The 13995-nt window shown below is 35.8% G+C and overlaps 1 protein-coding gene across 3 annotated transcripts in view; it reads right to left on the bottom strand.

Moving 5' to 3' along the window:
• Positions 1–13995, bottom strand: part of LOC132099077 (kinesin-like protein KIF21A) — a 44719-nt gene that overhangs the window by 2782 nt on the left and 27942 nt on the right. For 2 of the 3 annotated variants that reach the window (XM_059505511.1, XM_059505513.1), the window contains 22 exons: positions 13241–13316; positions 13018–13120; positions 12367–12555; positions 11835–12034; positions 11653–11760; positions 11478–11546; positions 10472–10617; positions 10249–10393; positions 9922–10116; positions 9670–9771; positions 8491–8656; positions 8342–8362; positions 7012–7069; positions 6786–6840; positions 5955–6157; positions 5635–5757; positions 3968–4104; positions 3014–3188; positions 2755–2910; positions 2034–2151; positions 1568–1738; positions 530–729 (listed from right to left, as the gene is read on the bottom strand). In XM_059505511.1, the coding sequence (XP_059361494.1) occupies positions 530–729; positions 1568–1738; positions 2034–2151; positions 2755–2910; positions 3014–3188; positions 3968–4104; positions 5635–5757; positions 5955–6157; positions 6786–6840; positions 7012–7069; positions 8342–8362; positions 8491–8656; positions 9670–9771; positions 9922–10116; positions 10249–10393; positions 10472–10617; positions 11478–11546; positions 11653–11760; positions 11835–12034; positions 12367–12555; positions 13018–13120; positions 13241–13316 (2916 nt within the window). The remainder of the gene's footprint in view (positions 1–529; positions 730–1567; positions 1739–2033; positions 2152–2754; positions 2911–3013; positions 3189–3967; positions 4105–5634; positions 5758–5954; positions 6158–6785; positions 6841–7011; positions 7070–8341; positions 8363–8490; positions 8657–9669; positions 9772–9921; positions 10117–10248; positions 10394–10471; positions 10618–11477; positions 11547–11652; positions 11761–11834; positions 12035–12366; positions 12556–13017; positions 13121–13240; positions 13317–13995) is intronic. The other variant, XM_059505512.1, reaches the window with a different exon arrangement.

Raw genomic sequence — 13995 nt, 5'->3', positions numbered from 1 at the left:
TGTGGTGCAGAAGCAGCACGGACTCATACTCATTGTGCTTTCACACAGGACGTGTTTGCAGTCCGCTACTCGGTCCGTGAACGATCGATGCACTGCTGCAGACGCAACACTCCTGGAACACACTGACGGACCGCAACCGCGTGAATGCTGGAATCCGTTAACCTGTGTGCGTAAAAAAATACGAAACGCAAACACACTGCAGACGGATTATGTGTGGAATTCGTTTACAGCTTTCTCAAGCAGTTTGTGAAGCATTTTGGAAACAGGAGATGAGCCCCTGGTCTAATGCACCACCTGTCTTCAGAAACCCGTTCTCAAAGACTTAACATTACTTTTAGTCATTATTTTATTTGGGTAGTACACATATTCTGAATGCCTTCGGCAGAATTCAAATGAGCCATTTTAATCTAGATTAATTCCAAGATTACAGTGAGATTAATCTAGATTAAAAAAAATAATCTATGCCCACCACTAATATACACACTGTAAGTGCCTGTCCTTTGTTGATGTCTGAATGTCTGTCACTCACTCTGAAGCGGTAAAGAGCTGACTGCTGTTTGTGCAGATGTCATTGACAGAGCTGTCATGACCCCTTATTTCTCCTAGAGGTCTAAGCGTATCTGTGTGCCAGAATTTGAGCAATCCACCCTTGCAGCCACTCATAACTGCGCTGGAGCCAGGGACCACCGCCAGAGAGCTCAGCAGATCAGAATGAGCCCGTTCTACCTGCTGCAATATGAAGAAAACATGCAAACAAATCAATTACAGCAGGATAACTGAAGGTGTGAGGTTTTTCCTATATTCAGTCTTTATGTGTGATAGTTAAGATTAATTTCTTCCAAATACTAGTGAGCTGTTTACTGTCTGCAAATTAAATCCAAGGAACCTCTGTTTCAAACAACTGCTACTAAGATGAATGGAAAGGCGAACAAATAGCTTTCTCCAAGTATTAAAGACTTACTTGATTCGAATTAGAGTTTGGCAACAGCATATTTGCTAAACTAACAAATTAATGAAACACCAAAAAATTAGACTAATGACAACTGATTCCAAATGTACTGTATGCAGCATGTTATGCTAGGCTAACATCTTAATCTTCTCATAAGAGCAATTCACAGATCATCAAATCATTTTCAACAGAGTTTAGTGTTAGCATGTGGCTAATCTGAAACCTTGAGACACCGTAACCTTAACCATAAAAATGCATTTCACACAAATATTCTGTAAAATAGCCACATTTTAATGAGATTTAAACATAAGCATTTTCTAAGAGTACTTTTTCAGTATTAAATGAAACAGAGGTATATTTATAACAATATTTTATCTTGATTCTATCATCTTGAATGGAATGACAAGTACAGGGACTGATTAACTTCAAAGTATACATGCAATGTTGCCTTACAGTTGAGTCACAACCATATATTAAAATCAGGCACCATAGTTCTGCTTCATACAAGTAGCTTTGGAAAAGACGTCTAAAAAAATGCTGCTTAGGTAGGCTCACTAGGATTTGGAACACAGCCAAAGCTTTTATCGCAATCCTGCCTTTCCATGCAAAAGTACTTACCTCTTGAAACTGTTTGTGGGTTAAGTCCCATTTTTTAATGCTGGAGTCTCTGGCAGCAGTAAAAAGTGTTTCGCCATGAATGGCAAGAGCCTCCAGCCCATCCTGATGGGATGGGTCGAGATGATGTGTGGCGCTGATGCTGCCCTGAGCACCTTCCACCACGTCAAACATCTACAACACAGGAAAATAAAAGCTTTAGAGATGCATCAAAAGTCCCAAAAAGCATGTCTATCAGAGTCCAAAAGCATATTCCTGGACAGCCATTTTGTTTCTTGTTGCATTTGAGGCCATATTAATAGTTTAAATTACTGTTTGTGTCCAAGCATCCATAAAAACTACAACAGCTTATGTAATTGTGCATGAGCTATGACCAAAAGGTAAAAATTATCATATGGAAATCAGCATGTGCACCCATAGGGACTCTTATGTTACTTCACAGAAAGCATGTTATAATGTCCAAACATACCTTCACGGTGCGATCTTTTGAGCCTGTTATGACCACATCTTGACCCTTCCCCACCTGGTCTACCATAAGACACGTTACCGGCCCCAGATGTCCCGTCAGTTTCCCAGTAGATACAAACCTGTAGACAGCACAAACTAATAATGTGTGGATGGAGACTAAATGCTGGAATCAACCACTAAAATTTAGTAATTTAAAATTGGAACAGATTTTAAAAGGCAACTTAAAAATGGTTACAGAGAAAAAACTAGGCACTGGGCAACTGGTAGATGACACACTACCAAACACAACAAACTAGTTATGCATGTCAATTAGCATGTCACAGTAACAAGAAATTGGGCTTCTGACCACAGCTCAAAAACTGTAGTTCCAACCACACAAACTGCGAACCACATTGGTCTCAAATGTTGGTAACAGCTAACAAAGCTTTTGGGAAACACACCCCAGATCAGTTAAATGAGTACTTTTTCGTTGGGTGTCTTGATCCATTTCCTTTTTCAGGTCAGCTATTGTTATGGTGTAGTTACAGAACAGAATATAGTTAATTAAATTAAATGCTGCTAGCTGAGCAAAATTAGATCCAGCTTAATTAGCATATTTGAAGGTAACTCTATCACCTTGAGTCCTATAGAACGCATTTGAGTATTGTAGAATGGATTTCTTCATAGTTCCTATTTAGCACTGTAAATAACTTCCAGACCCTCATGGTAAAATTGTTCAGTACCTTCTCAAGTCCCACATCCTGACTGTGTTGCCTGATGCAGCATAAAGGAACGTTCCGGAAGAATTGAGGGCGATCTGATTGATCTGATTTTCCCCTGGAGGAATGGCAACAGAACTGCTCCCACACGTATCACCTTGAGACACCTGTCCAGAAGATCTGAAGGAGACAGAGGGATAAAATGAGCAACCATAAGTTAAATATTTATATGCATCAGAGAACAATGGCTTTAAATAAATCAAACAGTATCAGAATGACTCACGTGAGGGTGCGGATGCATTTGGCGGAGTCACGGATGTCCCATACTTTGACATAAGCAGTAGAGACAGTAAAGACCAGGCTGGAACAGTATCGGACTGACACTACACTACTGGGATGATCTCCAAGAGACATGATCTCCTGACCCGTTACCAGGTTCCACACTTTACATGTGCGATCTGAGATAAAAAGAGGAATGGATGGGGATAGAAAGTAAAAGTGATGTGACATACAGCTAAGTATGTTGACCCATACTCAAAATTTGTGCACTGCATTTAACCCATCCAAAGTGCACACACACAGCAGTGAACACGGCGCCCAGGGAGCAGTTGGGGGTTCAGTGCCTTGTTTAAGGGCACCTAAGTCGTAGTATTGCCGGCCCAAGACTTGAACCAACATCCTTAAGGTTAAGAGTCAAACTCTCTAACCACAATGTTTATCAATGTTTATCAACACAATTTTTATCATTCTTGTACTAGCAATGCTTTATGGGTAACAACCTAAATTCAGAAGCAGAAATTCCCTGCATTTATAATTGATTATATTGATTAAAACAAATGCAGTTAGGTTAAACTAAATATCAATTCTGCTAGCACATTGTGCTAGTTTGCATTGTGCCAACAGCTGAAATGATCAGCCAGCACACTCTTTTTTTTTTTACCTGTAGAGTCTGTGTACAGAGTTCTCTAGAAATTATGTTAACTATGGTTTGAATGTTTTAATAAACCCTCCAGCCTAACCCCCTTATTTACAGTTGCTAAAAGATTAAATGTATTACCTGAATTTTTAATTAGCTAATCAACTGTGTAATATATGGTGTAATATATAAATGGCTGACTGTGCTTGAGGTGACATTTAGTAAAGTGTTAATTATATAATTTTTTTTGTAATTTTACTGTAGTAAAGACCTGTTTATAAGGCTGTCACTCTTTACATAAAAAACATAAAGTTCACTGACCCTTTGAACCAGTGAAGAGCAGATCATCTGTTGAGTCCACACATAGCAGGGGTTTAGTATGACCCTCTGCCACGTGCACACACTGCAGTCTGCCTGCTCGACTGGAGCGGCTCGCCGGAGCTGGGCTTGACGCACCTCTGGACCAAAAAACACATGATACAGCAATTAAACATTCAGTCAAATCAGATAAATATAATACACTGGCTCTGTTTCAAACCATAGCAAGCTGCCTAGCTAGAGACCAATTTAAGGTATCATAGGTTGTTCTAAACGTGTGATCACAATTACCATTGTTCTGTGAATTTTTGCCTGCAAAATACATTAATTTCGACAAGAATCCAAGGTATAGCAAAAAATTTTTGTGAGGGCGAAATATTTTCCCACGCAGATTTCGGGTGTAGCAATGTGAAGCACAGCTCACACAGTGGTCAACCAAGCCATTTGGTGAAATCCACATTACCAACTTAATTTCATTGAGAAATCTGTGTGGGAAAATTTTTTTGCCCTCACACAAAACACTTGATTGTGTGGATTTCTACAGAAATGACTGGATTCCTTTAAAATCTGAATTTTTGATGGGGATAAGTCCTGTCATTACAATAGGAATTCAAACAATAGTAAACTGTTGCAAATGGACAATGGACCTTTTCTGAGAAATTTTGACTAGAGTTTGCTAATGTGAACTGACCTTAAAAGGTTGGTAGCAACTTGCAATATGATGCTGCTTTTTAAGATACCTACTTCTAACCAAATTCTACAGCAAAAGTGTTTTAAAGGATAGATCACCCAAAAATGATAATTCTGTCATCATTTACTCACCCACATGTCGCTCAAAACCTGTATGAGTTTCTTCCGCTGAACACCATAGAAGATATTTTGAAGAAATGCAGGTAACCAAACAGTTTACAGTAGCCATTGACTTCCATAATATGAATTTTTCCATTCTATGGAAGTCAATGCCTACAGTCGACTGCTTGATTACCCACATTCTATAAATGCTTAGAAATTATTATTGTGTGCTCAACAGAAGAAGAAGAAAAAAAAAACTTACACTAAAGTGTGAGTAAATGATGTCAGAGTTTGCATTTTTCTGTGAACTATCCCTTTATGATGTTGTATTTGGAGGTAAAATAAATGATTGGTGAAATTTCTAATAATTTCTTTACAGTAAATGATATCCTTAAAAACATAATTATGTACTTTTGAATGAGTGAAGGCCTTTACAATAGCAGATATGTATCTATCCATGTCCAAACTGAACACCACAGACAATATGCAACAAGAGCCACCACTCCCACATTAATGTAGGATCAGACAGAGAAAATAATTATGAGAAGATCAAAGCAAAATAGGTTTTGAAGTGGAGAGACAGATACTTGCAAAAGTGGTTGTTTTGTAATGGTAACTGCTTTATAAAGATTGTTGTTATGGTGATCAGGCTGGTTGTTAAGTCTTCTAGGCTGTTTGAGCCTAGAATTATTATTCTATTCTATAGTGATTAATTATTACAGTACTATTAATGCTTGCCTTAGTAAACTTTGTTTTTGTTCGCTGAATGAAACTATAGATGTTCTCTTTAGTAATTAAAGACATTTAGAACATCTGTAAACAAATAAATCAAAGATGTTTGGAAGGAAGATGTTTATGTGTAACAGGCTATTTCTTACTGTTTGTCCAGGGTTTTGATTCTTTCTGAAGGATTGTGGCTCCTGTCCTGAGCTCTTCTGCGGGTGAGAGGTGAGCGGTCCAGAGACTTCCTTTCTGTAGCCGTGGGAGATCTGGCACTGGAGCTATGCATTAGACAAAAGTCAGTACGACTGAAAAACATCCCATCAGACATGACTGTAATGTTTATTAGAATGTCTCAACATGCTTTTGAGCAGTTTAGAATAAAGGACTTTTTTCAAAAATGATTGTGAAAATAAATATTTATATAATACATGGATTTTGCTTGTTTTTAAATTATATATGTTCACAAAGCACTCACACGGCATTTGTTCTGGTTGCTAAGCTAGAGTTGAAGGCCACTGAGTCTCTGTCCCCTAAATGGGGAATGGGTGTCGGTTCTTTATGTCCTTCTGGACTCTCCACTACAGGAAGCAAAGGGGCAGAGAAATCCTCTGGAGGGGCTTCAGTGTCACCAGAGTTTGCGTACAACAGCTCCATTTGGGTGGTGGTTCTTCTGCGAGCCTAAATGTATTATAAACTCAAATAATGAATTTGTACATCAGGGACCATTTTTGTCATGCTTTTGTCTTATGATCTAGTATTCAGCTTAGTTTATGCTCCCAACCAATTCTTTTTTCTCCTCAATGAAGATAATTAGGGCTTCTATTGTTGTTGTTATTGCTGTATGATAAACTATTATTATGTGTTTATAATTATCAATTAGCTAAACCATAATTATGTGGATAACACAGTAGGAAGTAAATAATACAAAACCAGAACCAAACTACTTGTCACAATAGGATTTAATCACAGTGTCCTTTATTATATATATATATATATATATATATATATATATACGTATACACCAACAACCATTCCATGTTCAAAGTGACTTAAATCCCCTTTCTTCCACATTCTGATGCTCGGTTTGAAGTTCAGCAAGTCATCTTTACCAAATCTTTGGTGCTGCCATGTGATTGGCTGATTAGCAATTTGTGTCACCAAGCAATCGAACATGTGAATCGAACACCTTACTATTTTGTGGCCAGTGAGTTGTGTATACAGTATATATATATATATATATATATATATATATATATATATATATATATATATATATATATAATAAGTAAAATTACTACTGTTCTACCTTATTCCTGGCTTTGGTTTCTCCGCAAAGTTTCATGAGATCCGAAGCCAAACAACTGCGAGAGACACAGAAAAAGCAAAACTGTAAGTTCCTGTGAGATGCTGATATTGATCGAAATGCACACTGGAGCCAAATAACCATTTGCAAAAAAAATGCTAGCTTTAACATCAAGACAGATTTACAATTCAGTTTAAAGAGCTTTATTGGCCTAACTGTAGTGCTTCACCTTTTCTCTGTAGCCGGACTCTGTGCTGATTCATCACTGCTGCTTTCATCACCATTTTCTGAGCAAACACACATAAACACACACACTTCAGCATTCAGAAACACTCGTGCTCCCTCATTTAGCTATATCAGCTAACATTATTATTGAAGGGACATGCATAATAGTGTTGTTATCACAACCCTGAATTCAACAGAACTAGAGGAGAGCAGATATGGTCAGTCTACAGCCAGGACACCAGTATTAGGCTTGCAAACATATTTTTGTAAGGATGTGTGATCACTAGGTCAGACACAGAGAAAGGACTAGTAAATTATTATTTAGTTCAGCTGTATGTTTTACCACCTGAAAAGTGACTCTAATGAATGAAAATAATTTAATTTTAAAGTTTTTTTTTTTTAGATTTACTAACAAGATTTAAAATGTGCCCAAAAATGCTTAAATAATTACTACTCCTAATAAAAAATAAATCTAGTAACAGTTATTAAATAATCTCATATTTAATCATTTATTTATATGTACCACTAAACATATTCAAACATTATAAATGTAAAACGTGACCCTTGACCGCAAAACCAGTCATAAATCATTTCTTGAAATTGAGATTTATACATCAGCTAAAGGTGGAATAAATAAGCTTTCCTTTAATGTATGGCTTGTTAGGATAGGACAGTATTTGGCTGAGAAACAACTATTTGAAAATCTGGAATCTGAGGGCGCAACTGATTTATTGAAACAGACTGTTCAAAAGAACTGATTTGTGAGAGCACATCAAACTTCCCATATCTACCTGCATTTTTGCTAATGTAGTTTTAAATATCTTAAATGTACTCTTAAATATTCTTATAAACATGCTATAAAAATATCACAAGGAATAGTGAAGACATTAATAAATGTAAAATGGTGTTAATATCCTTGAAGTATTCACAATGTTGGTTAATTTTATATCAGCAAAAAAATAAAACAAATAAAAAATAAATAAATGAATAAATAAATATATATAAGCATATATTTCCTTGCAATAATAATAATAATGATGAAGATGATAATAGTAATATTATTATTATTACACCCCAGCATAATACTGGAATTATAGCTGAATCTAACACTATCACAAACAAACAAAAGCTAGCAGACTCTACATACTGCAAGGGTCTTTAAGCTCTTAAGATTTTGAAGTGCTTTTATAGTTGATGCTCCAGTTGAGAGACATGTTCCTCAAAGAGTAAAGTCCAAAGGGGGGGTTCAAGCAAGCTCTACGCTCCTGTTACTGTCTGTTAGTCTGAGGGAGAGACACATGCACTGGTGGACAACTCTATTGGCCTCTACTTACCCGATGGCACGCTACCTAGTTCTGTTAGAATCCAGCCAACAAAAAGACAAAAGCAAATCAAAATCAAACTTAAGTGATCTCAAAGGAACAAGTCTAGATAACGAAAACCACACAGCTAAATGTGAATTGTGCATTTATGTGTGTCGGACCTTGGAGAGCATTCCCGAGCAGAGCGTCCAGTTCAGGGTTGAGCTCTGCTTTCTCCTTCAGCATGTGGAAGAGTAGCTGGTTCTGTGTGGCGCTGTTTATCTCGGTCTGTTTCAAACGACCCTCCATCACTTTGATCTGAGACTCCTTCTGTGCAGCTTGTAAGCCCTGAGAATAGTGTTGGACATTGAAATGTTTGCAGGTGTGGAAAAATAATATAAACCTATATTATTATAACAATCTTTTAACCAGTCAGGTGGAAAAAGTCCTGGCCTACATTATTAAATATTCAGTTGCACTGAGAGATATGGTTCATATTATGTAAGCAAAATGTATTGCAGATGTCTTTTTATTTTATCTAAAATCTTAAATCAAAGATTTAAGATTTATTGTTCTTCCAATGATAATCATTATACCAATGGTTATACCAATAACAAATTATATCTAAATTAAAAACATGCCACTGTGGATATTTTGGCTGATACCAAAATTTAACAATCACTAAAATAGTGGTCGACTGATATTATGTTTTTATGAGAAGATGATGACTCAATGCCAACAAACATAATACAAAGATAGCTTGACAAAAAAAATTGGATCATATTATATTATATTATGAACTGAATGAAACTTAATATTTATTATAAATTAACAAAAAAGAAAAACAGAAACAGAATGTACTATCGAGGGGTATCTAAGGTATTATATTATATTATATTATATTATATTATATTATATTATATTATATTATATTATATTATATTATATTATATTATATTATATTATATTATATTATATTATATTATAAACTGAATGAAACTGAATATTTATTATAAATTAACAAAAAAGAAAAAAAAAAACTAAAAAATTATATTATATTATATTATATTATATTATATTATATTATATTATATTATATTATATTATATTATATTATATTATATTATATTATATTATATTATATTATATTATATTATATTATATTATATTATATTATATTATATTATATTATATTATATTATCCAGGAGAATATAATGTCATAAAAAAGGTTTTCATTGTTCGAAATAAAATAAAATAAAAATAAAGCTAATATGTTAAGCGCAAACGCAAATGCAAATCTAAGAATTATCTAAAAATATTTAGCATCTCTAATGTCAAACTGAAAATCTAGCTCCAGTACCTTATTGATCGCCATTAGGAGGAAGTGGTCGAGTAAGACACGGGCCTCTGATAGAGTGCATGAGCTGATCACAGCAGAGACGTCCACTGTATCTCCCTCCTCCTATAGCGAACCATGGAATCAATGTTATCTGTCCCACAATGCATTTTTTTTTCATCATAAATGGGGACTGCTGGTATATTATTATTATTTTACTGTGTGTATTAGAGTGTAATACTGTGTATAACATGATCTCCTGTGTCCAATATGCACCTTGGCCTCTTCCATCTGCATGATGTTGGCCTGGCAGTCTGCAATGCTGTCGTTGATGTAGTCGATGTTAGCGGTCAGCGACTCCATCTCTTCGGTAAGAGAGAGAATTGTCCTATCAGCATCTGTGTCTTCACTGGCAATTTTGTCCCTCTTCCTCATCACCTTCTCTCTGCGTTTGGTCAACTCCTCACGTTGCTGTACACGTAAAATAAAAAAAAGAAAAGTTTGTCAATTAACTCAATCTCGAATTTGCTTAAAACCTGTTTGATTTAATTTCTTTAATAATAATAATAAAAAAAGTAATAATTAAAGGCTGTTCTTGGTCACCTTAAGCAAGCGGTTCATGTCAGTCTCCATATTGGAGATGGTCATCCTCTGCATGATGATGTCACTAATGCGCCGCTCTAGCGTCTGCCATTTGGCCCGCGCCGTCCTGGTAGAGTACAGCCCTCCTGTTCTCATCTGGTACTTTCTGAAATAAAAATATCATGACCACATCAGTCACTCAGATACCCAGGAGTCGGCCCTTCTGAAATGAAACGCACATCACCTCGTCCCATTAGGAGCTGTGGCCCCAGTGGTTTGTGGTCGGACAGGAGTTGTACGGGCTGAAAACTCCTGCAAAGGCTCCGGTAAACTGATCTTACGGTTAACCTTGCCTGATGCTGGTCGCACCTGGCGCCTCAGGGCAGTTATCTGATTCAAAGAATAAATAATATTTTTCTATTAAGTGAGTAAAGGGATGGCTCACCCAAAAATTAAGATAAATGTCATTATTTACCCTCATGTTTTTTGTTATCGGGAAACAAATGAAGCTATTTTTATTGAAACCTGAATGATTGCATTTTTTTTGTTTATTTTCTCTATTTATTTTCATTGTTTTGTTTACTTTTTCATACATTGTTAAATCTTTCAGTTAACCTTGCAATTGTTTTATTTTATTTTATAAATAAATACATTTATTTATTTATACACACACACATACACACACACACGTAACACAAAATTTTTATGCAAATACAAGTTTACATTAAATCAGTTTATCATATAAAGAATCTGGATTAAACTGCTCCCTTCATATGGATTACTGTTACAATGGATTTATGGACTTTTTGAAGCATCAAAGTCTTAATGGAATGGACATTCAATGGAGGGCCAGAAATTTATGTTTCAAAGCGGAATGAAAGTCAATTTATGAAAGATTTTTCAGTTTGTGGTCATCAATCGCTTTAAGATTTCATGTGAAACTAATTTTATTTGATTTTAAGTAAAAAAAAAAGCAAAACAAAAAAAACAATTAAATTAACTTGAATTATATTATCATAAACTTAAATAATGTACATTAGAGATTGGCCAGGATGGTTAACCTCTAGAATTAAAAAAAAAGGAAAAAAAAGACAATAAACAAACCATTGTTTGGTTTAGTGATAACCTTTGGACTGTCAGCATGCTAAAACTCTTTTTGAGAAGTTGTGTCTCTACTGCCATCAAACCAATGCTTTTGTAACAAAAAACAAAACAAAATGGTAATTCCCCAATAATCCTGTTTCAGTCACCTCCTCTGCCCTCCTGCGCAGAATGAGCTCCTGCTGTCTCTTTTGAGCTTCAAGCTGCCTTAGCTGGTGCTAAAAGAGACAAGAAAGAGAGAGAGAGAAAAAAAGGGAATGAGCAGGAATTTTGTCTGAGAATTCCCCATAAATCTCTGGAGCTGTTCAGGGTACAGTGGGTCACCTCCTGTTTGCGATGGTCTTTCTTGAGTGTGGCGATCTCTCGGCTGCGGCGGGTCTCCGTGACTCGGTTCTTCTCCTGCTGTTCCTTCATCTGTTTCATCAAAACCACCTGAGTGAAACAAAGACAATAATAAGACCCCGTGGCTGCTGTGAGTGTAAACGGTCCAGCACAGACAAGCCTACTTTGGTTTTCTTCATCTCAGTCACTTCCTGCTGTAGCTTCCTCAGCTGTTTCTCGTACTGTGATTGGTTCTTCAGCAGGCGTGCATGTTCTTTTTGTGCCGACTGCAGTTTCAGCATCTCCTTGTTCATACAGTTCAACTTCTTCTCATATTCTGACTTTATCTTTTTTGCTTTCTCCTCCGTACATGACTCCACTGAGCCTGCACAGAAATATGATTATAATGAATTATACATTTGGATATTTAAGTAGCAAACAGTTCTGCGACTGTTAAGCAGTTGTGCAACTTACATTTTGCTTATGGTTTGCTTTGTTTAAGCATGTGGTGTGTAAAAGGCCTTTAACATTTTTTTTAAGTTATGTTTTGCATTTTCATTCCAGCTGTTTCAAAATCCAACCAGAAGAGGGCACAAGAGATTTACTGAGAGTTGAATGCTGCAGGTGCACGATTTCATTCACAATGTGATCATCTTTTTGAAACATTCATAACTTGCATAGTTTGTTGTTTATCCATATACTGTGTGTATGTTGTACCCATGTTTTGCAGTACACGGTCTCTCTCCAGCTGTGTGTCTCTGATTTTGCTCTGCAGCATCATGAGTTTCTGCTCATACTGTTGTTTGAGCGTGTGCAGACGCCTCTGACTGTTCTCCAGTTCATCGATCAGCCGCTGTTTGATGGCGATCTCACATGTGATGTTGGCCAGATCTGCCTGGAAGTCCTCTGTTAACATACACATGCATAGAATTAAGGTTTTTGACCTCAACAAAAGCCAGACTTATCAAGTTAATAAAATTATTAAAATTCTTTTTCAAAAAGGTTTAAAATTAACATGTTAATAAAATGTTTTATTACATTTATAGTACAAAATAATTTAATACATATTAAACAAAGGAATTTTAAAAAGCTGATGTGCCACAGATATTAAACTTCTATCCACTACAGATTATAAAACCATTAGTTCTCAGATGATTGACAAAAAACAAAAAACATACAATCTATGCCTGCAGAATACATGAATCCATAGCTTTATTATGTTGTCTCACTTAAATTTACTTGAAAACCAACCACTTTTTGAATTATTTGCTTATCCAACTTTTTCAAAAACAAACAGACAAACAAATACATTCATTCATATATATAAAAAAGATCTGAACCATCACATATTAAATGCAGACATTTTACCTTTTTCCTCTTCAGAGTCAGACTCATCAGAGCTGTCTACCTCCATCTCATCCTCCTCTTCATCACCCTCAGCTTCCTCACCTTCATCATGATCACTCACATCCTGCAAGAGAATTGGCATTATTAGAAGCAAATATTTGCCTCACTGAATCTCAGAGACAGTGAATGATCAATACATTAAAACAGCATATCTTTTGTACACACAGGAGAGAGTTTAACTTACCGCTTCTGGCTCCTCGTTTGCTCTTTCGGAGGCCTCTTTATCCTGCTCATTATCTGGCCCCTCCTCTTTTATGACACTGCATCACATTATAAGAACATCATTAAACCTATTACTGTACATCAAACTCAATAAAAACAAACCCCTTAGTACCATAATTTGCTTAAAGACCCAATGGAATCATTGATGATCACAATCCTCTTTGCAGCATTGATGTGTGTCCTATTGAAGGAGCATCCAAAAATGTTTATTTTGATTTGATGGGGACTTTGAAGCACAAATTACTTGATTCCAAGATCTATTATTGTTAACTGATTAAATCATTCAATGTTAGTGAATTAGCTGAGCCCATTACACTGTTAGACTCTAAAGCAACATCACATATTTATCAACATGAATGTGAGTTGAATACACATCTTAAAGGGCTACCAAAATAAAACTTGACTAAATGAATGAGGTTTTAATAAAAGAGTCTAAAAGCTTTCTTCCAAACCCTAGTGAGCTACCTGCCTATAAAACATTTTAAGGCAACACAGATGTGCTCCTGACTATGGAAGTAATGATGCACACCAAGCCGGTTAAAAAAACAATACAAATATGTGACGATTAAATTCGGTTGAGATGTTAAACAAATTGCGATACATTTGGGGTTGCGAGTTTATATGAACTTATCTCCGAGAGGAACTGACTGACTTAAGAAAAGTTAAGATGGTATTTTCTTGTCTCTGTATAATGCATATTAAAGTAGTGTTTATAAG

The sequence above is a fragment of the Carassius carassius genome, chromosome 22 (assembly GCF_963082965.1).
Source record: "Carassius carassius chromosome 22, fCarCar2.1, whole genome shotgun sequence".
NCBI classification, from domain to species: Eukaryota; Metazoa; Chordata; class Actinopteri; order Cypriniformes; family Cyprinidae; genus Carassius; species Carassius carassius.
The sequence above is the reverse complement of the archived record's forward strand: the minus strand, read 5'-3'. Positions and strand labels throughout refer to the sequence as shown.